This window comes from Mustela nigripes, chromosome X, assembly GCF_022355385.1.
Source record: "Mustela nigripes isolate SB6536 chromosome X, MUSNIG.SB6536, whole genome shotgun sequence".
NCBI lineage: Eukaryota > Metazoa > Chordata > Mammalia > Carnivora > Mustelidae > Mustela > Mustela nigripes.
This window is the reverse complement of record NC_081575.1, coordinates 75,234,643-75,256,769: the sequence shown is the minus strand read 5'-3', so window position 1 is coordinate 75,256,769 and position 22,127 is coordinate 75,234,643. Positions and strand designations below refer to the sequence as shown.

The following is a 22,127-nucleotide window of genomic DNA, read 5'->3' as shown; positions in this document are numbered from 1 at the left end:
ATTATGGACATTGGGGAGGGTATGTGCTTTGGTGAGTGCTGTGAAGTGTGTAAACCTGGTGATTCACAGACCTGTACCCCTGGGGATAAAAATACATGTTTATAAAAAATTAAAAATCAATCAATCAATCAATAAATAAATAAAATCACAATGGGATACTGCTGAAAAAAGAAAAAAAAGAATCTGCTTCTAATAAAAAAGCCTCCAGAAAGTATTTTTTTAAATATTTTTTCAAGTTTTAATTTAAATTCCAGATAGTTAACATAAAGTACAATGTTAATTTCAGGTGTACAATTTAGTGATTCTGCACCTACACACAGCACCATATGCTTGTTATAAAAACTGTACTCCTTAATTCCCATCACCTCTTTAACCCCTCCACCAGACCACCACCCTTCTGATAACAATTTCTTTGATCTCTATATTTTAAAAATCTCTTTCTGGTTTCCTTCTCTCTTTTGTCCCCCCTATTCTCATTTTTTTCTTAAATTCAACATTAAATAATATGGTATTTGTCTTTCTCTGATTTATTTAGCTCAGTATAATACACTCAAGCTCCTTCCACGATGTAGTACACACACACACACACAGGAATATTGCTTAACCATAAAAAATAACAAAAACTTGCCATTTGCAATGACATGGATGGAGCTACAGAAATTACTTTCTGACAAACCTATATTATCTTTTCTAAAACATTCTTTTTTTTCTAATTACAATGATACCACTTTTGTTGTAGGCAATTTTGGGGAAAAACACAGAAAAATAGAAAATTAAAAATCACATTAAAACATTCTACCCAGAAAGAGATAACTTTTGTAAATATTTGATATATTTCTTTCCTGTTCTATTGTGTGTAAATAAAATACTAGGGCTAAGATGGCTGAATCTTTTTTTATGTCTCCCCCAAACTCTACCTCTCCATGATGAACAGTTCTAATTTTATATCCTCATTTTACATTTAATATCATATCATTAGCATTTCTCTAAATCATTTGTTTTTTAAATTTGTGTTATTTTATTTAAAGTCAATTAACATATAGTATATTATTAGTTTCAGAGGTAGAGTTCAGTTATTCATCAGTGAGATATAACACTAACTGCTAATTATACCACATGCCCTCCTTAATGCCCATCACCAAGTTACCCCATCCCCCCATCTTCCTCCCTTCCAGCCAACTCAGATTGTTTCTTATAGTTAAAGGTCTCTTATGGTTTTTCTCTCTCTCTAATTTTATGTTACTTTATGTTTCCCTCCCTACCCCTATGTTCATATGTTTTGTTTCTTAAATTTTACATATGAGTGAAATTATATGGTATTAGCCTTTCTCTGACTTATTTCACCCACAATAATACCCTCTATTTCCATATATATATATACACACACACACACATACATACACATATACATACATACATACATACATACCACACCTTCTTTATTGATTCATCTATTGGTGGACATATGGGCTCTTTCCATAGTTTAGCTATTGTGGACATTGCTGCTATAAAGATTGAGGTGCCTCTTCAGGTCACTATGTTTATATCTTTTGGATAAATACCTAGTAGTGCAGTTGCTGGGTTGTGGGTAGCTCTATTTTTAACTTCTTGAGGAACTTCCCAGAATGTCTGTACCAGCTTTCATTCCCACCAACAGTGTAAGAAGGTTCACCTTTCTCCACATCCTTGCCAACATCCTTGTTTCCTCATAAGTTAATTTTACCAGTCTGACTGGTGTGAGATGGGATCTCATTGTAGCTTTGATTTGTATTTCCCTGATGCCAAGGGATTTGCAACATTTTTTCATGTGTCTGTTGGCCATTTTTATGTCTTATTTGGAGATGTATCTGCTCATGTCTTCTGCCCATTTCTTGACTAGATTTTTTTCTTTTCTGGGTGTTGAGTTTAATAACTTCCTTATGAAACTTGGATACAAACCCTTTATCTGATAAGACATTTGCAAATATCTTCTCCTTTCTGTAGGTTGTCTTTTCGCTTTGTTGATTGTTTCTTTTGCTGTGCAGAAGTTTTTTTATCTTGATGAAGTCCAAAAAGTTTATTATTGCTTTTGTCTCCCTTGCCTTTGAAGACATCTTGAGCAAGAAGTTGCTGTGGCCAAGATCAAAGAAGTGTTCTCTACGATTTTGATGGATTCCTGTCTCACATTTAAGTCATTCATCCATTTTGAGTTTGTTTTTGTGTATGGTGTAAGAAAATTATCTAGTTTCTTCTGCATATGGCTGTCCAATTGTCCCAATACCATTTATTGAAGGAACGTTTTTCCATTCCATGGTCTTTCCTGCTTTTTTTTTTTAAAGATTTAATTTATTTATTTGACAGAGAGAGATCACAAGTAGTCAGAGAGGCAGGCAGAGAGAGAAGGAGGAAGCAGGCTCCCCAGTGAGCAGAGAACCCAATGCGGGACTCGATCCCAGGACCCTGAGATCATGACCTGAGCCGAAGGCAGCGGCTTAACCCACTGAGCCACCCAGACGCCCGGTCTTTCCTGCTTTGTTAAAGATTGGTTGATCATATAGTTGAAGCTCCATTTCTGGGTTCTGGGTTCTGTTCCGTAGATCTTGTGTCTGTTTTTGTGCTGGTACCATACTGCCTTGATGATTACAGCTTTATAATATAGCATGAAGCCTGGAATTTGATGCCACCAGGTTTAATTTTATTTTTCAACATTCCTTTGGCTATTTGGAGTCTTTTCTGGTTACATACAATGTTTAGGATTGTTTGTTCCAACTTTATGAAAATTGCTGATGGTATTTTTGATAGGGACTCATTGAATGTGTGATTGCTTTAGGTAGCATAGGCATTTCAACAGTATTTATTCTTCTAATTCATGAGCAATAAATGTTATTCCATTTCTTTGTGTCTACCTCAATTTCTTTCCTAAGTGTTCTATAGTTTTCAGAGTACACATCTTTATCTCTTTGGTTAGGTTTATTCCCAGGTATCTTATGAGTTTTAGTGCAATTGTAAATGGGATCAATTCCTTAATTTCTCTTTCTTCTGAAAAATGAGAATTACGGAACAATGTCCCTGACAAACATGGATGCCAAAATTTTCACCATGATAGTAGCCAGTAGGATCCAACAATACATAAAAAGGATTATTCACCGTGACTAAGTGGGATTTATTCCTGGGTTTCAAGTGTGGCTCAACATCTGCATATCAGTGTGATACACCACATTAATAAAAGTGAGGACAAGAACCATATGCTCTTCTCAATTGATGCAGAAAATGCATTTGGCAAAATACAGTATACTTTCTTGATTAAAACTCTCTGCAGTATAGGGATAGAGGGAACATACCTCAATATCATAAAAGCCATATATGAAGAAAAGTGAATATCATCCTCATTGGGGAAAGATGGAGAGCTTTTCCCCTAAGGTCAGTAACATGACAGGGATGCCCAATCTCAGCACTGCTATTCAGCATAGTACTGGAAGTCCTAACCTCAGGAACCAGGCAACATAAAGAAATAAAAGGCATCCAAATTGGCAAAGAATAAGTAAAACTTTCATTTTTTACAGATGACATGATACTCTTATGTAGAAAACCCAAAAGATTCCACCAAAAAATTGTTAGAACTCATACAGGAATTCAGCAAAGGGGCAGGTTATGAAATCATTGTACAGATATCAGTTGCATTTCTATGCCATAAATCAGTAAGTATTTTTTTTAAGATTATGTTTAGTTAACCACCTTATATTACATCACTGGTTTTAGATGTATCTTCAATGATTCATTAGTTGCAAAAAACACCAGTACCCACACCAACACATGCCCTCATTAATACCCATGACCTAGATACCCCATCACCCCATACCCGTCCTCCTCTGAAACCCTCAGTTTATTTCCCAGAGTCCATATTCTCTCATGGTTTGTTTCCCCATATGACTGCCCCCCTTCAGGTTTCCCTCCCTGCCTGTATGATTTTCTGTTATTTCTAAGGTTCCACATATGGGTAAAACTATATGATAATTGTCTTTCTCCACTTAACTTATTTCACTTAGCATAATCCCCTCCAGTTCCATTGATGTTGATATGAATAGTAGGTATTCATCCTTTCTCATGGCTGATAAATATTCCACTGTATATATATACCCCAATCTTCTTTTATCCATTCCCCTTTGGAAGAACATCTCAGCTCCTTCCACATTTTGCCTATTCTGTACACGCTGCTATGAGCATTGGGGTGAAGATACCCCTTCTTTCCACTACATCTGTATCTTTGGGTTAAATACCTAGTAGTGCAATTTTTGAGTCATGGGGTAGCTGTATATTTAACATCTTGAGGAACCTCTATACTGTTTTTCAGAGTGGCGGGACCACTTTGCATTCCCATCAATAGTGTAAGAGCGTTCCCATTTCTCCACCTTCTGGCCAGTGTTTGTTGTTTCCTGCCTTGTTACTTTTTGCCATTCTAGGTGGTGTAAGGTGGTGTCTCATTGTAGTTTTAATTTTAATTTCCCTGATGGCTAGTGATGTTGAACAGAACATGTGTCTGTTAGCCATTTGTATGTCTTCCTTGGAGAAGTGTCTGTTCATGTCTTCTGCCTATTTTTTCTTGATTTGTGTGTATGTGTGTGTGTGTGTGTGTGTGTGTATGTGTGTGTGTTGAGTTTGAGAAGTTCTTTATAGATCTTGAATACCAGCACCCTTTATTTATTGTTTTTTATTATGTTATGTTAGTCACTATGTAGTATGTCATTCGTTTTTGATGTAGTGTTCCAAGAGTCATTGTTTACATGTAACACCCAGTGCTCCATGCAAAACATGCTCTCCTTAATACCCATCACTGGGCCAAACCATCCCCTGATCCCCTCCTTGCTAAAACTGTCAGTTTGTTTCTCAGAGTCCATAGTCTCTCAATATTCATCTCCCCCTCTAATTCCCCCCTTTCATTCTTCCCTTCCTTCACCTAATATCCTCCATGCCGTTCCTTGTGTTCCATAAGTAAGTGAAACCATAAGATCATTGACTTTCTGTACTTATTTCATTCAGCATAATTTCTCCAGTCCCATCCATGTTGATGCAAAAATTGAGTATTGATCCTTTCTGATGACTGAGTAATATTCCATTGTATATATGGACCACATCTTCTTTATCCATTCATCTACCGAAGGGCATCTCGGCTCCATCCACAGATGGGCTATTATGAGCATTGCTGCTATGAACATTGAGGTGCATATGGCCATTCTTTTCACTACATCTGTATCTTTGGGATAGCTTTTATCTTGTTGAAGTCCTGAAAGTTCATTTTTGCTTTGTTTCCCTTGCCTTTGTAGATGTGTCTTGAAAGAAGTTGCTGTGCCCAATGTCAAAAATGTTACTGCCTGAGTTCTCCTCTAGGATTTTGATGTATACCTGTATTACGTTGAGTTTATCTTTGTGTATGGTATAAGAGAATTGATCCTGGGAGGGGTCCTCTCTGCCTCTTGGAGAGAAATTCTTGTTTCCTTCCCCAGAATTCTTCCTTCCTTCCTTCTGTATATAGCTGTCCAATTTTCCCAGCACCATTTATTGAAGAGACTGTGTTTTTTCAATGAGATATTTTTTCCTGCCCTGTCAAAGATTAGTTGACCATAGAGTTGAGGGTCCATATCTGGGCTCTCTATTCTGTTCCGTTGATCTATGTGTGTGTTTTTGTACCAGTACCATGCTGTCTTGGTGATCACAACTTTGTAAGATAGCTTGAGATCAGGCAACATGGTGCTCCCAGCTTTGTTTTTCTTTTTCAACATTTCCTTGGCGATTTGGGGTCTTTTCTGCTTCCACACAAATTTTAGGATTGTTTATTCCAGCTCTTTGAAAAATGTTATTGATATTTTGATTTGGATGGCACTGAAAGTGTAGATTGCTCTGGGCAGCATAGTTAACAATATTTGCTCTTCTGATTCATGAGCATTGGAAGTTTTTCCATCTCTTTGTGCCTTCCTCAATTTTTTTCATAAGTGTTCTATAGTTTACCTCTTTGTTTAGGTTTATTGCTAAGTATCCTATGGTTTTTGGTGCTCTTGTAAATGGAAGTATTCCTTAATTACTTTCTACACTTATAGTATTAATGTATTGAAAAGTAACTGATTTCTGTGCATTGATTTTTGTATCCCACCATATTGCTGAATTGCTATATGAGTTCTAGTAATTTGTGGTGGAGTCTGTTGGGTTTTCCATATAAAGTATGGTGTCATCTGTGAAAAGAGATTTTTGACTTGTTCTTTGCCAATTTGAATGACTTTTATTTCTTTTGGTGTTTGGTTGTTAATTCTAGGACTTCTAGAACTATGTTGAGCAATAGTGGTGAGAGTTGGCATCTCTGTCATGTTCCTGACCTTAAGGGAAAAGTTCTCTGCTTTTCCCATTGAGAATGATGTTCAGTGTGGGCTTTTCATACAAGGTTTTTATGAAATTGACCAATGTTACCCCAACCCTACATTCTCAAGGGTTTTAATCCAAAAAGAAGGCTACATTTTGTCAAATCCTTTTGATACATCATTTTAAAGGATCATATGGTTCTTGTCTTTTGTTTTATTAATGTGCTCTATCACGTTGATTGATCTGTGAATGTTGAACCACACTTGCATCCCAGGAATAAAATGTACCTTCTCATGATGGATAATTCTTTTAATGTACTGTTGGATCCTATTGGCTATAATCTTCTTGAGTATTTAGGCATCCATGTTCACCAGGGATATTGGCCTATAATTCTCCTTTTTGATGGGGTCTTTGCCTGGTTTTGGGATCAGGGTAATGTTGGCCTCATAGAACAAGCTTTGAAGTGTTCCTTTCTGTTTCTATATTTTGAAACAACTTCAGTAGGATAGGTATGATTTATTCTTTAAATATTTGTTAGAATTCCCCTGGGAATTCTGGGGAATCTGGCCCTGGACTCTTGTTTGTTAGGAGGTTTTTTGATAACTGCTTCAATTTCCTTACAGGTTATTGGTCTGTTCAGATTCCCAATTTCTTCCTGTTTCTGTCTTGATAGTTTATAAGTTTCTAGGAAGGCATCCATTTCTTCCAGGTTCCTTAATTTGTTAGCATGTAGCTGCTGGTAATAATTTCTAATAATTCTTTCTACTTCCTAGATGTTAATCATTATGTCTCCCCTTTCATTCGTGATTTTATTAATTTGGGTCCTTTCTCTTTTCTTTTGGATAAGTCTACCAGAGGTTTATTGATTTTATTAATTCTTTCAAAGAACCATCTTCTAGTTTCATTGATCTGTTCTACTGTTTTTCTGGTTTCTATTCCATTGATCTTTGCTCTGATCATTGTGATTTCTCTTCTCCTGCTTGGCTTAGGTTTTATTTGCTCTTCTCTCTCCAGGTACTTCAGGTGTAAGGTTAGCTTGTGCATTTGGGGTTTTTCTAATTTTTGGAGAAAGGCCTGTATGGCTATATATTTCCTCCTTAGTACTGCCTTTGTAGTATCCTGTAGGTTTTGGACCAATGTGTTTTCATTCTCATTGATTTCCATGAATTATTTAAGTTCTTCTTTAGTTTTCTGGTTGATTCATTCATTCCTTAGCATAATTCTCTTTAACTTCCACATGTTTGAATTCCTTCCAATTTTTTTCTTGTGACTGAGTTCTAGTTTCAAAGCATTGTGACCTGATAACATTCGAGGAATAATCTCAGTCTTTTGGTATCAATTGAGACCTGATTTGTGAACTGTTATGTGGTCTATTCTGGGGGAAGTTCCTTGTGCGTTCGAGAGAAATGAGTATTCTGTTGCTTTAGGGTGGAATGTTCTATATTTATCTATGAAATCCATCTGGTCCAATGTGTCATTCAAAGCCTTGTTTCTTTGTTGATATTCTGTTGGATGATCTATCCATTGCTGAGAGTGGAGTGTTGAGTTCTCCTATTAATGTATTATTATCAATATGATTCTTTATTTTGGTTAACAGTTGGCTTAATTAGTTGGCTGCTCCCACGTTGGGGGCATAGATATTTATGATTGTTAGATTTTCTTGTTAGGTAGACCCTTTAAATAGAAGATATAATGTCCCTCTACATCTCTTTTTATTTTAAATTTTTTATTTTTTATAAACATATAATATAATTTTATCCCCAGGGGTACAGATCTGTGAATCGCCAGGTTTACACACTTCACAGCACTCAACAGCACATACCCTCCCCAATAAATGAAACAAGATGGGATTGGGAGGGGAGACAACCCCTCTACATCTCTTTGGTTGGTGGTCACATATTCTTTAGATTCTGCTGTTCCTAGGATCTCTTTGTCTCTCTGTACATTCTGAGTGACAGCCTTATGGAATAAAGTATTCTTGGCTATATGTTCTTCTCATTTAGTACCCTGAATATGTCTTGCCAGCCCTTTCTGGCTTACCAGGTCTCTGTGGACAGTTCTGATATTATTCTGATATTCCTCCCTGTACCTAAGACATCTCTTTCCCCTAACTGCTCCGAGCATAGCTTCCTTGGCTCTAAGATTTGCAACTTTCACTATTATATGCCGGGGTGTTGGTCTATTTTTATTGATCTTGGGAGGGGTCCTCTCTGCCTCTTGGACACAAATTCTTGTTTTGTTCCCCAGATTAGGGAAGTTCTCAGCTGTGATTTTCTCAAATATACCTTCTAGTCTTCTCTCGCCACCCCATCAGGAATTCCAATAATTCTGACATAGGATCATTTCATAGCACTATTGATCTCTCTAAGTCTGATCTCATGGACTTCTGGCTGCTTATCCCTATTCTCCTTGGCTTCCTTCCTTCCTGTCAGCCAATCCTCTAGATTACTATTTTGTTATTCTGCCTCATTTACCCTGCCTGTTAGAATATCCAGTTTAGGGTACATCACATTCATAGCATTTTTAAGTTTGGCCAGATTAGATCTCATATCTGCCCTTATAGATTTTATATTGTTGCTAATGCTTTTTGCAAGCCTCGCTATTGACTTCATAATTGCTACCCTGAAATCTATCTCTAATATTTTGCTTATGTCCATATCCATTATATACGTGGCAGAGACCATTGTCTCTGGTTCTTTTCTTTGTTGGGAGTTTCTCCTCCTAGTCATTGTTTTGAGGGTTGGTTGAAGGAATGTACAGACCCCAAAATATCAACCGTGACCCAAGCTAAATGCACCCTAGGAAAATATGGAGTGGTCAGAAGCCACCACCAAAAAAATAACCAAAATGAAAAACAAGAATAATATTTATAAAATTTAAAAAAATTAAAAAGGGGGTGAGAGGAAGGGGGCATATAATCTCTCAGTGTGGACAAATTTGGATGTTTCAGTTTTTCCTGAGTGTATTTTGGTCTGTTTGTTAGAGAACATTACTTCCTAAAATTATAAGTAAAATATAATGTGTGTGTGTGTATGGACACATATATATGTGTATATATGTATATATGTGTATTTATATGTATTTATATACATATATGTGTGTGTATGTATATATACATACACACAAACACACACATATATATATACATATATATGTATACATATATATAAGTACTGAGTAAGGGAATAAAGAACTATAATGAAACATATATCTATAAAAATATAGGTGTAAAAAAGTACAAGTTAAAAGGCTACTATGAAATCTAAGTTGATATCTTCAATATTGATATCTTAAATATCTAGTTTAAATAAGAACAAGGTAAAAAGAAAAAAAAAACAGAAGAAGCATAAGTGAAAGAATAAAAAGTAAAAGAGAGTTGTATCTGAAAAATAAACAAGCTGTGAGGAAATGCCTAGAGCTCAATATACTATTTTCCCCTGGTGTTGGGATTTTACAGTCTTATGGGGAACACAAAGTTGTGGTCCTCTTGTTCTTCCAGCCTGTTTTCTTAGGGAGGGTCCTACCACACTGTTTCTCAGACAACCCTGCTTGGGCAGATTTGCACTGCTCCCTTTGGGGAAATGCTGGTCTCAGTGGAAACCCATTTTTTTGAGCTTTTGTTCTCTGGCAGCTTTCTGCACCTCTTCCAAGGGTCAGAGCAAAAATGGCCACACCCAAACATCTGTCCTAGAGCAGAGAATTTGATGTCTGCTCTCTTCACTAAACCCTCCAGAACACAGTTTCCGTTTCTGCTGTCTCTGATGGTGTGCACCCACCGTGACTCTCTCAGAGGGCATTCCAGGTGCCCTGGCATGCCCCTGCCTTTTGTGCTTCTAAAACTAGGAGCAACCATGCACAACCCACAGCTCCTGGATCATGTCTGGGTGCCACTCTAAAGCCCTTTCCTGGCTGCTACTGTTCTGTGATTTTTTTCCGTCCCTGGCACAGGAGGCTTTTGCACTCTGGTATTACATAAATTTCCAGGAACCAGCTTATGGAGGCTCCCTCCCCCTTCTGTTTATCTTCTGATATCTTCCCGCAGATTCACAACTCTGCCCTTTCTACCTGGTGACAGGCAGTGTTTTTCTGATTATAGAGACCCAGATATATATTCTTACCTCTCAGGCTTATTTTGTAGGTGTTCAGAATGATTTGTTAGATATCTAGCTAAATACAGAGGGTTGGTTGGAAACAGGGTCCCCTACTCCTCTGCCATCTTGCCTCTCCTGAGATTAATATTTTTAATTATTATTTTTATGGCTGTCATATGCATTTACCATAGTGTTTTGTTTTGCTTTTTATTTTTTCTCTTTTAATGATAAAATGAATACATGGCCTTAATAACCATTTAAACACATACCAAAGTCTAATAAAGTTTAACATTATTTTCCCTTCTCTGTCACTCCTATGCTCTGTGAGATAATCAGTATAATTGTGGTATGCCTATTTCCATACTTATGTTCATATAAGCATATATACAGATAAGGCTTTTTAAAAACTTTTTTACTTATAAAATTATAGCAAACATATTACTCTATAACTTGTTTTTTTTTAATTTAATTTATCACAAATAACTCTCTAGATGAGGAATATAGAATCTAACTATAATTCCTTCTGTCAATCAGGGTTCAACCAGAGAAGCATAACTCATAGACAATGTATTATTAAGAGATTTATTCTAGGAATTGGCTTATGTGATTACAAAACCTGGCTAATGAACTCCAATATCTATGGAGCAGGCAGTCAAATGCAAGATCAAGGGCAGGCTCAAACTTATGGGCATAGTCCAAAGCTGTCATCTATAGGCAGGAGGGTCATGAGACGGTTGAGACTCTGCATACATGGGCTTAAGCTGAGAGAGAATTTCTTCTCCTTTGTGGGGAAACCTCTACCCTGTTTTATTATGTGATAAAAACACCGTGAACTCTATACTTTTAACACATTTTTAAGTGCATAATATAGTAATATGAATCATAGGCTCAGTGTTATACAGCAGATCTACAGAACTTACTCATACCTTGTATAAATGGAACTAGAGAGTTTTGATAGGATTGCTTTGAATTTGTAGATAAACTTCACCAGAATGGATATTTTAACAATATTAAGTCTTCCAGTACAAAAACAAAGAAGCAAAACAAAACAAAACAAAACAAAACAAAAAAAAAACAACAAAAAACTAAAGACCCAGCAATTGCACTACTGGGTATTTACCCTAAAGATACAAACATAGTGATCTGAAGGGGCACGTGCACCCGAATGTTTATAGCAGCAATGTCCACAATAGCCTAACTATGGAAAGAACTAGATGTCCATCAACAGATGAATGGATAAACAAGATGTGTTATATATGCACAATGGAATACTATGCAGCCATCAAAAGAAATGAAATCTTGCCATTTGTGACAACGTGGATGGAACTAGAGCGTATCATGCTTAGCGAAATAAGTCAATCGGAGAAAGACAGCTATCATATGATCTCCCTAATAGGAGGAAGTGGTGATGCAACATGGGGGCTTAAGTGGATAGTAGAAGAATAAATGAAACACGATGGGATTGGGAGGGAGACAAACCATAAGTGACTCTTAATCTCACAAAACAAACTGAGGGTTGCTTGGGGGGAGGGGGGTTGGGAGAAGTGGGGTGGGGTTATGGACATTGGGGAGGGTATGTGCTGTGAAGTGTGTAAACCTGGCGATTCACACACCTGTACCCCTGGGGATAAAAATATATTATATGTTTATAAAAAATAAAAAATTAAATATTAAAAAAAAACTAAAGACCAGTATCACTAATGAACACATGAAACTATCTTTGATAAGACAGCAACAGGGGCGACTGGGTGGCTCAGCGGGTAAAGGCCTCTGCCTTCGGCTCAGGTCATGATCCCAGCATCCTGGGATTAAGCCCCACATCGGGCTCTCTGCACAGCTGGGAGCCTGCTTCCCTTCCTCTCTCTCTGCCTTCCTCTCTGTCTACTTGTGATCTCTGTCAAATAAATAAATAAAATATTTAAAAAAAAAAACAAGCAGAATTCAGCAGCACCATGAAAGATCATACACCATGACCAAGTCATATTTGTCCCTGGGATGCAATGATGGCTTAACATGCAAATCTATTAATGTGATAAAATTAAATGAAAGGTAGAAATCACATCATCATAGCTATAAATGCAGAAAAAAGGATTTGACATAAGTTATCATTTTTTCCTGATAAAAAACTCACATTAAAGTCTGTATAGAAGGAATTTACGTGGACATAATAAAGGTCTATGGAAAGGCCTACAGCTAACATCATACTCATGGGGGAATAACTAAAAGCTTTTTCTCATAGATCAATGACAAGAAAAGGATGCCCATTTTCACCACTTCTATTCAACATAATAGTGGAAGTCCTAGCGAGGGAAAATTAAGCAAGAAAAAATAAATAAATCAAAGGCATCCAAATGGGAAAGGAAGAAGTAAAATTATTTCTGTTTGTAGATGCTATTATTTTATATATAGAAATCCTTTAAGACTCCACAGGAAAAAAAAAAAGGCTTTTTTATCTAATAAATGAATTCAGTAGAGTTGAAGGGTACAAAATCAACATACAAAAATCAGTTGTGTTTCTATAAACTAACAATGAACTATGTGAAGAAGAAATGAAGCAAACAGTATCAATTATAATCACATCAAGATGGATGTGATTATACTTAGGAATAAACCAAGGAGGTAAGAGACCATACACCAAAAATATAAAATCTTGCTGAAAGAAATTAAAGAACACATAAATAAACAGACAATATTGTTAAAATATCCATTTTACCCAATGTTAGCTCTAAATTTAATGTGAACTTATCAAAATTCTAATGGTATTTTTTACCAAAATGGAATTAACAATCCTAAAATTCATGTGGAACCACAAAAGACCCATCATAGCTAAAGATATTTGAGAAAGGAGAACAAAGCTGAAGGTATCATGTGAAAATATATTACAAATCTACATGAATTAAAACACTGTGGTACTGACATAAATATAGGATATAGACCAATGGAATAAGATAGAGAGCTTTGAAATAAACCCACACATATACAGTTAATGTATTTTTGGCAATAGTACCAAGAATACACAATTGGGAAAGGAGTTTTCTTCAATAAATGTTGCTGGGAAAACTGGACATCCACATGCAAAAAAATGAAGTTGATTTCCTACCTTATACCATACATGAAAACTAACTCAAAATGTGTCAAAGACATGATTGTATGACCCAAAACTGTGAAACTCCTAGAAGAAAACATAGGGAAAGAGCTTCTTGGCATTGATCTTGGTAATGATTTTTTTTTGGATACGATACCAGAAGCACAGTCAACAAAACAAAACTACAGAAAAATAAAATGCTTTTGCACAGCAAAGGAACAGAATGATAAGGCAACCTATGGCATGTGAAATCTTTGCAAATTATATGTTTGATAGAAGGTTAATTTCCAAAATATATAAGGAACTCTTACAACTCAGTAGCAAAATATCAAATAACTTAATTTTAAAAATGGACAAAGGACTTAAATAGACATTTCTGTTACTTCATTAATTTTTGCTATTGATTTTTTCTTCCTTTTGAGACTTAAAAAAATCTCTTATTGTAATCTCTTATTTTTTGACTCATTATTGTTTATGTTTTTGCTTGTGGTTGAGAAATAGTTTTCCACTTCACACCAAACTTTATTCATCCATTCTTCATTTAACAATTTCTTAACTCATGGTCTCATTTTTTTTTGCCTCTGTTTACTATGAAATGCATTGCTATAGCTAAATATTTGTTCAAGCGCTCACCATTTATTTATTTATTTGTTTTTCAAGACTTTTGCTATATCTTGCCAAAATCACTCTTTCAGAAAAGTTGTACTAATTTTACATTTAAGAAAGGTCTATGTTTTTATAACAGAATCATGTATTTTTATGTTATAGGCTTTGAAATTTCTGAAAACCAGAAGAGGCAGGCTGCAATGACTGTGAGAAAAGTCCCTAAACAAAAAGGTAAAGCTGCCTATAACCACCACCACCCCAGCAGCCCCACTTACTCTCTTTGTGAGACTGGGAAGCCATAAACTATGTGATTTGCTTATCTGTAGGTTTGTTTCCAGGCTGACTTTCACTTACTGTGTTGGTGAGTGTTTGGGTTTCCAGGTGTCCCTGATAAGAGGTGGCAAATGGTCCTAAAGACATAAGTCTTAGGAGTAAATACTGTAAGGTAGTTAGGTCCAAAGATAGTTCTTTGGGTACAGGAAAAAATAGAATTTCTATTTCTTTTCCTTTTTACATAAGTAAAAGAGAGAGAAAAGCTAAACTTTATTCACAATTTAGAGACAGTCCATAATAATTATAAATTTTATTAATAAGTATATTGGGAATATGTATACGATTTTCTTTCATTTGCTTGTGGGCATTTTCAAGATTAGGAGTTTCAAATCAGGATGGAGAACTGCATACTGAACCAAGACAGAAGATTCAGATGTTCATTCTCTTTCTCTGAACCATAAACTAAAGTACTTTAAAAAAGGAAAATAGGGGCACCTGGGAGGCTCAGTCTGTTGATTGTCTTACTCTTGATTTTGGCTCAGGTCATGATCCTCAGGTCTTAAGATAGAGCCCCACATTGGGCTCCATACTGGATTTGGAGCCTGCTTGAAATACTCTCTCTCTCTCTGACCCTTCCTTCCCACCCTACCCCCATGGGCCCACACTAGTGCGTGCTCTCTCTCTCTCTCAAAAAAGAAAATATCTAAATACCTTAAGAATCAATTTTATTATCAAATGAAGCTTTATTTTCTCATTTTTCATGAAGTAGACATAATTAAAATGCTTAGTTGAACAAAAGAAAGTAATTCATGAAGCCTCTTCAGTACCAGTCATTTTATGTAAGTTCTTTAATTTTATCTTTATGCTACTTCTGAAAAGGAAGGCATTATTAGCCTCATTTTCAGATGAGGAAATAAGATCTTTGGGGTGAAGTGATTGTGAACTTAACTCATCTTGATTATAAGTCCACTGTTCTTACCCCACTATCTCAGGGTTCTGCTGGCTCTCCATGCTGGGAAAGAACAGCTCACTTTTTTGTCTCACCTCAATTACTGACAGTTGCTTCTGTTACTGACCACCACTGTCATTTTCCCCACGTGTAGGTGATCTTAATGAGACCTCACTTTCCCCAGCCCCTTCCTCTGCTTTCTAAGTAGTCTCTTTAATTCAGAATGAGTCACCATACAAAATGATTAGATTCAAGTTGCCTGAAATTCTAGTGACCACATAAAGCACCCTTAGTTATTCCCAAATGAAGCTCCTTTCCACCAAGGAAGCTGTGTGCCTGTGAATATCTGATCTCCAATTAAACAGTGCACCTAGTTTTTACTGTTTATTGTTTCTTGCCCTTGGGAGGCACTCACTGGCTCTTTCTCTCATCTTGAAAATGTGATTATCTTCAGACAGGGAATTAAAGGCAATCACTCCTAACCTCCTGGGAATGAAAACATGAGAAATAGTGTTAGAAAGCTATCTGGAATTAATGTCAGTGGAGCTATGATCTGGATGACTAGGGCAGCCCTATGAGAGACTGTGCTCCTTCCTTAGACATAGATATAAGCAGAACAGAATCCCAGTCAGTTGGGGAATCCTCAAGCTATAAAGAGGCTACTGTGTTAATAGCTTCCTGTTTCCTGGAGGCTCTTAAACCTTGAACTTCTCTTACTCTGATCCCCTCCACCGTCCTCACCACAGTGGCATTCATGATGGGATGGGACCCATTTACCTCAATTCAGATTCCCTCAAGCCTATCTGAGGCTGGCTGTTTGTGTGTGCGTGTGTGTGTGTGTGTGTTTGTTGTTTATTTTTTGGTTTGTTTGTTTGCTTTCACTATGAACTCTTAAAGCACAAGAACAACCATAAAACAACAAATTGCAAAATAATCCAGCTCACTCATACCAAGCTTTTGTGTCAGGTTCCTTTTCTACCTGTCTAGTCACAAGACTATTCCTTTCAGGTTCTCTCTTACTCTCCAGTATCTAAACATTGGTTCACATGGGCAACTTTCCACCTTAAACGATTCTAAAGTTTTCAAACTCATTTATTTTCAAACCTTGCAAAATTCCTACAAATATCCTTCTTCATTTCTATTTCTAGTTTTCAAGACTCGCCTAGTCCAGGACTATAATGACTGATATATTTTGAGACTCGAGGTAACTACACATGTGGAAACAATTGTCAAACCTAGGAATTCAATAGTTTTATACATATGAAGAACAAGAAGGGAATTCTTCCGGATACCCATAAAAGCCAGTTTCTTTAACCCTTACAGTGACCGCTTCCTGGAAGTGATGGGAACATTGTTGTTAAGATTTCTCTAAGGCAGATGTAATTGGATAGGAAATTATTCTAGTGTTCTCTTCTGACCTCATCCATAATGCCATGGGTCCTTATCAACTCCTCTGGAGGAGAGGAAGTCTATCTGTAAGATAAGCAAAGAGGACAAAGCCTAGCTCCAAGGAAGGCATTTTATGTTTACCTTTTATACTGTCTTAGTTTTAAGACTGATGTATAACATATTGGAATTTTAATACTAATTCCTAGTCTATCAACCTATTTCAGTCTGCCATCATGGAGCTACATAGGACCATGAGCAAAGATCCCATCTCCACAGGCTATAGGACCATTTCAAAAATCGAATGATCATCCTAAAGTAACTAAAATAATCTTGAAAAAGAAGAGTAAAGTTGGGGTGCTCAGTCTATACTGATTTTGACACAAATTATATGGGTACAATAACCAAGACAGTGTGGTATTGGGAGAAGGATAGACATATTGTATTAGTGGAAGAGAACAAAGAAACCAGAAATAGACCTATACAAATATACCCAAGTAATTTTTGATAAAGATGTAGAAGAAATTTAGTGGAGGAAGGGTAGTCTTTTTAACAGATGCTGCCTCAGCCATAGATCAAAAATAAACTTCAACCTAAACTCATACCTTACAAAAATGAACTCAAAATACATAATGGGCTTAAATTTAAAGCTACAAAACTTTTTTTTTTAAGGAGAAAATCTTCATCTAGTGCTATGCAAAGAAGTTCTTAGACTTCATACCAAAAGCTTGAACCATGAAATTAAAAATTGATAAAATGGACCTCATCAAAATAGACATTTTTCCTCTATGAAAGATCACATGAAGAGGAGGAAAAGACAAGTTATAGGCTAGGAAAAATATTTGCAAACCATGTATCTGAGAAAAACACTATTATCTAGAATATATAAAAAACTATCAAAACTCAGCAGTTAAAAAAAAAAACACACTCCAATTAGAAAATGGGCAAAAGATGGATATTTTACTGTAGAGGATTATATGGATGATAGTTAAGCATATGAAAAGATGTTCAACATTATAAGTCATTGGAGAAATGCAAATGAAAACCGCAATGAGATGCTACTATATACCTCTTAAAAGGGCTAAAATAAAAAATAGTGACAACACCAAATGCTGGCAAAGTTTTAGAGAAGCTCAATCATTTATACCTTGCTGGTGAGAATGCTAAATGGTACAGCCACTCTGGAAAATAGTATGATGGTTTCTTAAGACACAAAACATACCACTACCATATAACCCAGAAAGTATACCTGGGTAGTTGTCCCAGAGAAATGAAAAATTACTTTTCCTAAACAAAACAGAACAAAAAACAAACAAACAAAAAACACCTCTATATGTTAAATAATTTGAATTTAAATAAAATCTTGGAGGAAAAAAAAAAAACACCTCTAAACAAATATTTATAGCAGCTTTGTTCATGATAGCCCAATCTGGAAAGATCACAGATGTCTTTCAGTGGGTGAGTAATTATGGAATATCCATGCCATGGAATATTACTCATGAATAAAAATGAGCCAGCTATTGCTATATGCAGCAACTTGGGTGACTATCCAAAGAATTACACTAAGTGAGAAAAGCCAATCCCCAAAAGTCTCATATGGTATGACTCCATTTATGTAACATTCTTGAAACATTGTCATTTACTAATGGGGAACAGATTAGTGATTGCTAATGGTTAAGGGGGAGTGGAGAGGTCAGGAGAGAAATGTGGTTATGGAAGAGTAACTAGTGATTTCCTGATACAGAAATGTCCTATCTCTTCTCTGTGTCCTGTAACAATGTTAATATCCTGGTTGTAATATTGTACTACAGTTTTGCAAAATGTTATCATGGACTCCCAGGAGAAGAAAAGAGGGAGAAAGCTTGTTTAAAGAAGTAACAACTGAGGAATTTCCAATTCTGGTTGGGTATTTGAATATTCAGCTTCACGAAGTTCACTGGTTTCCAAACAATTTCAACCCAAATGCTCTTCAAGATACACTATAAAACTGTCAAAAATCAAAGACAAAGAGAAAAGATTAAAAGCAGCAAGAGAAAAAATCCTCATATACAAGGGAACCCACATAAGACTATTCAAAGATTTCTCAGCAGGAACTTAGCAGACTAGGAGAGAGTGGGATGTCCTTTCAAAGTTCTTAAAAAAGAAAATTGTCAACCAAGAATACTATAACCAGGGAAGTTTAGACATGAAGAGAGAGAAAGACTTTCCCAGAGAGAAGGAGAGATTGAGAGAGAGTGAGAGCTGGATATTGAGAGAGAGAGAGTTCATTACTACTAGACTTATCTTACAAGAAATGCTGAAAGGAATTTTTCAGGTGAAATTTAAGGGTCCTGAGTAGTAACATGAACATAAAACATACAGGTAAAGAAAGTATTTTATTCAGAATACTCTAATTAATATACTCTAATATTGAGGTGTGTTAATTAATTATATTTATATTTATAAGGATAAAGTATGAAATGATTAAAGTGATTAAAAATAACTGTAACTATAATAATTTATTAATGAATAACAATAAAAAGATGTAAATTGTGGCATCAAAAACACAGTATGTGGGGTTGGGGAGTAAAATGGTAGTTTTATTATGTATCCAAAGTTAGTTTGTTATCAGCATAAAATGGACTGTTGTAACTCTAAGGTGTTTTATGTAATCCTCATTGTAACAATAAAGGAAGCACTTAACAGCAGATACACACACACAAAAGAGGTTAATCGAATCATACCAGTTAGGAAAACCATTGATTCATAAAGAAAGATAGGAAGAGAGGAAGAAAAGAACAAAAAAAATTGCAAAACAGAAAGTAATTAATACGATGACAATAGTAAGTCCTTACCTATCAATAATTACTTTATTATTTTTCTAGGTTTTTTTTAAAGATTTTATTTATTTATTTGACAGAGATCACAAGTAGGCAGAGAGAGAGGAAAGGAAGCAGACTCCCTGCTGAGCAGAGAGCCCAATGTGGGGCTTAATCCCAGGACCCTGGGATCATGACCTGAGCCAAAGGCAGAGGCTTTAACCCACTGAGCCACCCAGGCACCCCTCTAGTTTATTTATTTATTTTTTTTTTAATTTAAATTCAAGTTAGTTAGCATGTAGTGTAGTACTGGTTTCAAGAGTAAAATTTAGGGTGGTTGGTTTATGGACATTGGGGAGGGTATGTGCTATGGTGAGTGCTGTGAAATGTGTAAGCCTGGTGAATCAGACCTATAACCCTGGGGCAAAGAATACATTATATGTTAATAAAAATAATTTAGAAAAGAGTAAAATTTAGTGATTCATCACTTACATATAACACCCAGTGCTCATTCCAATAAGTGCCTTCTTTAATGCCCATCACCCATTTAGCCCATTTGCCCACCCCCCCCAGCATGTAAATGGATTCAATTGTCTTATCAATGTGCATAGAATGGCTGAATAGATAAAAGAAAAAACAGACAAAACTATACACTGCCTACAAAGGACTAAGTTCATCTTTAAGGATACACATAGCCTCAAAGTTAAGGGATGGAAAAAGATATTCCACACAAGTGAAAACCAAAAATAGAGCAAGGGTATTTATCTGATCCTTATAACAGATAAATAGACTATAAGTAAAAAAATCACAAGAGACAAAGAAGGTCATTATACAATGATAAAGGGTTGATTCATCAAGATATAATATGTATGTACCCAGAACATGAATATATAAATTGTAACTATATATGTACCCAATATGGAGCACCTAAATATATTGAGCAAATACTAACATATCTGAAGGAAGAAATAAAAATATAATAATAGCAACAGTTGATAGATCACCTAGACAAAAAATGATTAAGAAAACATTGAATTGGAAATATATTTAGACCAAATGGACCTAAGAGACATATAGCAGCAGCTATTTTCTCAAGACAAGTGAAACATGCTCTACAATAGTTTGTGTTAGGTCACAAAACAAGTCTTACAAATTTAAGAAGACTGAAATTAGATCAAGTATCACGCAACCACAATGGTGTGAAACTAGAAATCAATAGAAGGAAAACTGGAAAGTTCACAAATATGTGGAAATTAAACAACACACTCCTGAACAACCAATGAGTTAAAGAAGAAATCAAAAGGGAAATTTAAAAAAAATCTTGAGATAAATGTAAAAGAGAACACAAAAAACCAAGTTATTGGATGTAGCAAAATCAGTTCCAGCAGGGAAGCTAATGGTCATAGTGCTTGCACAAAGAAAAAAATCAAATAACGTAAATTTACACTTCAAGGAACAAGCAAAAGAAGAAAGTTTAAGTCCAATGTTGGCAGGAAAAAGGAAATAACAAAGATCAGAGGAGAAGTAGAGACCAGAAAAACAGTAGAAAAGATCAATTAAATCAAGAGTTTGTTTACATAAAGATAAACAAAATTGACAAAACTTTAGCTAGACTAGGAAAGAGGGAGAGAAATAAAATCAGAAATTAATCAGATATTACATATGATACCACAGAAATGGAATCATGAGAGTGATTCTGTGAACAAGTACATACTAACAAATTTGATGACCTAGAAGAAATGAATAATTTCAAAAAAATACAATGTATCAAGATTGAATTACAAAGAAAGAACATATTAAAAATGAGCAAAAAAGATCGAATTAGTAAGCAGAAACCTTCCAACAAAGAAAAGTCCAAGAAGAGATAGTTTTTCTGGTGGATTGTACAAAGAATTTAAAGAATGTTGATCCTTCTCAAACTCTTCAAAAAAAATTGAAAAGAAGGGAATACCCCCAAACTCATTTTATGAGGCCAGCATTACACTAATACCAAATCCGAATAAGGACTGTATAAGAAAAGAAACCCAAAGGATAATATTCCTAATGCAAAATTTCTTAGCAAAATGCTAGCTAACCAAATAGAATAGCACATTAAAAGGATCATACAGCATCATCAAGTGGGATTCATTATTGAGGTGCAAGATATTAATACAACACATTAATAGGAAGATAAAAATCATTTAATCATCTCAATAGATTCTGAAAAAGCATATACTTTCATGATAAAAACTCTCATCAAATTAGGTATAGAAGGAGCTATGTCAACATAATACAGACAATACATGGCAAATCCACAGCCAACATCATATTTAATGGTGAAAGTTTGGAAACTATTTTTCTAATATAAGAACACAGTTGTGCCCTATCTCACTAGTCCTATGCAACATAATACTACGTCTTTTTTTAATTTTTTTTATTTTCAGCATTACAATAATCATTATTTTTTGCACCACATCCAATGCTCCATGCAATCCGTGCCCTCTCTGATACCCACCACCTGGTTCCCCCAACCTCCTACCCCACGCTGCTTCAAACCCCTCAGATTGTTTTGCAGAGTCCATAGTCTCTCATGGTTCACCTCCCCTTCCAATTTCCCCCAACTCCCTTCTCCC

General features: G+C 35.7%; 1 protein-coding gene across 7 annotated transcripts in view; it reads left to right on the top strand.

The window, feature by feature from the left end:
• ARHGEF9 (Cdc42 guanine nucleotide exchange factor 9) overlaps positions 1 to 22,127 on the top strand; it is a 223,369-nt gene that overhangs the window by 189,855 nt on the left and 11,387 nt on the right. For all 7 annotated transcript variants that reach the window (XM_059385143.1, XM_059385137.1, XM_059385142.1 and 4 more), the window contains one exon: positions 14,272 to 14,340. In XM_059385143.1, the coding sequence (XP_059241126.1) occupies positions 14,272 to 14,340 (69 nt within the window). The remainder of the gene's footprint in view (positions 1 to 14,271; positions 14,341 to 22,127) is intronic.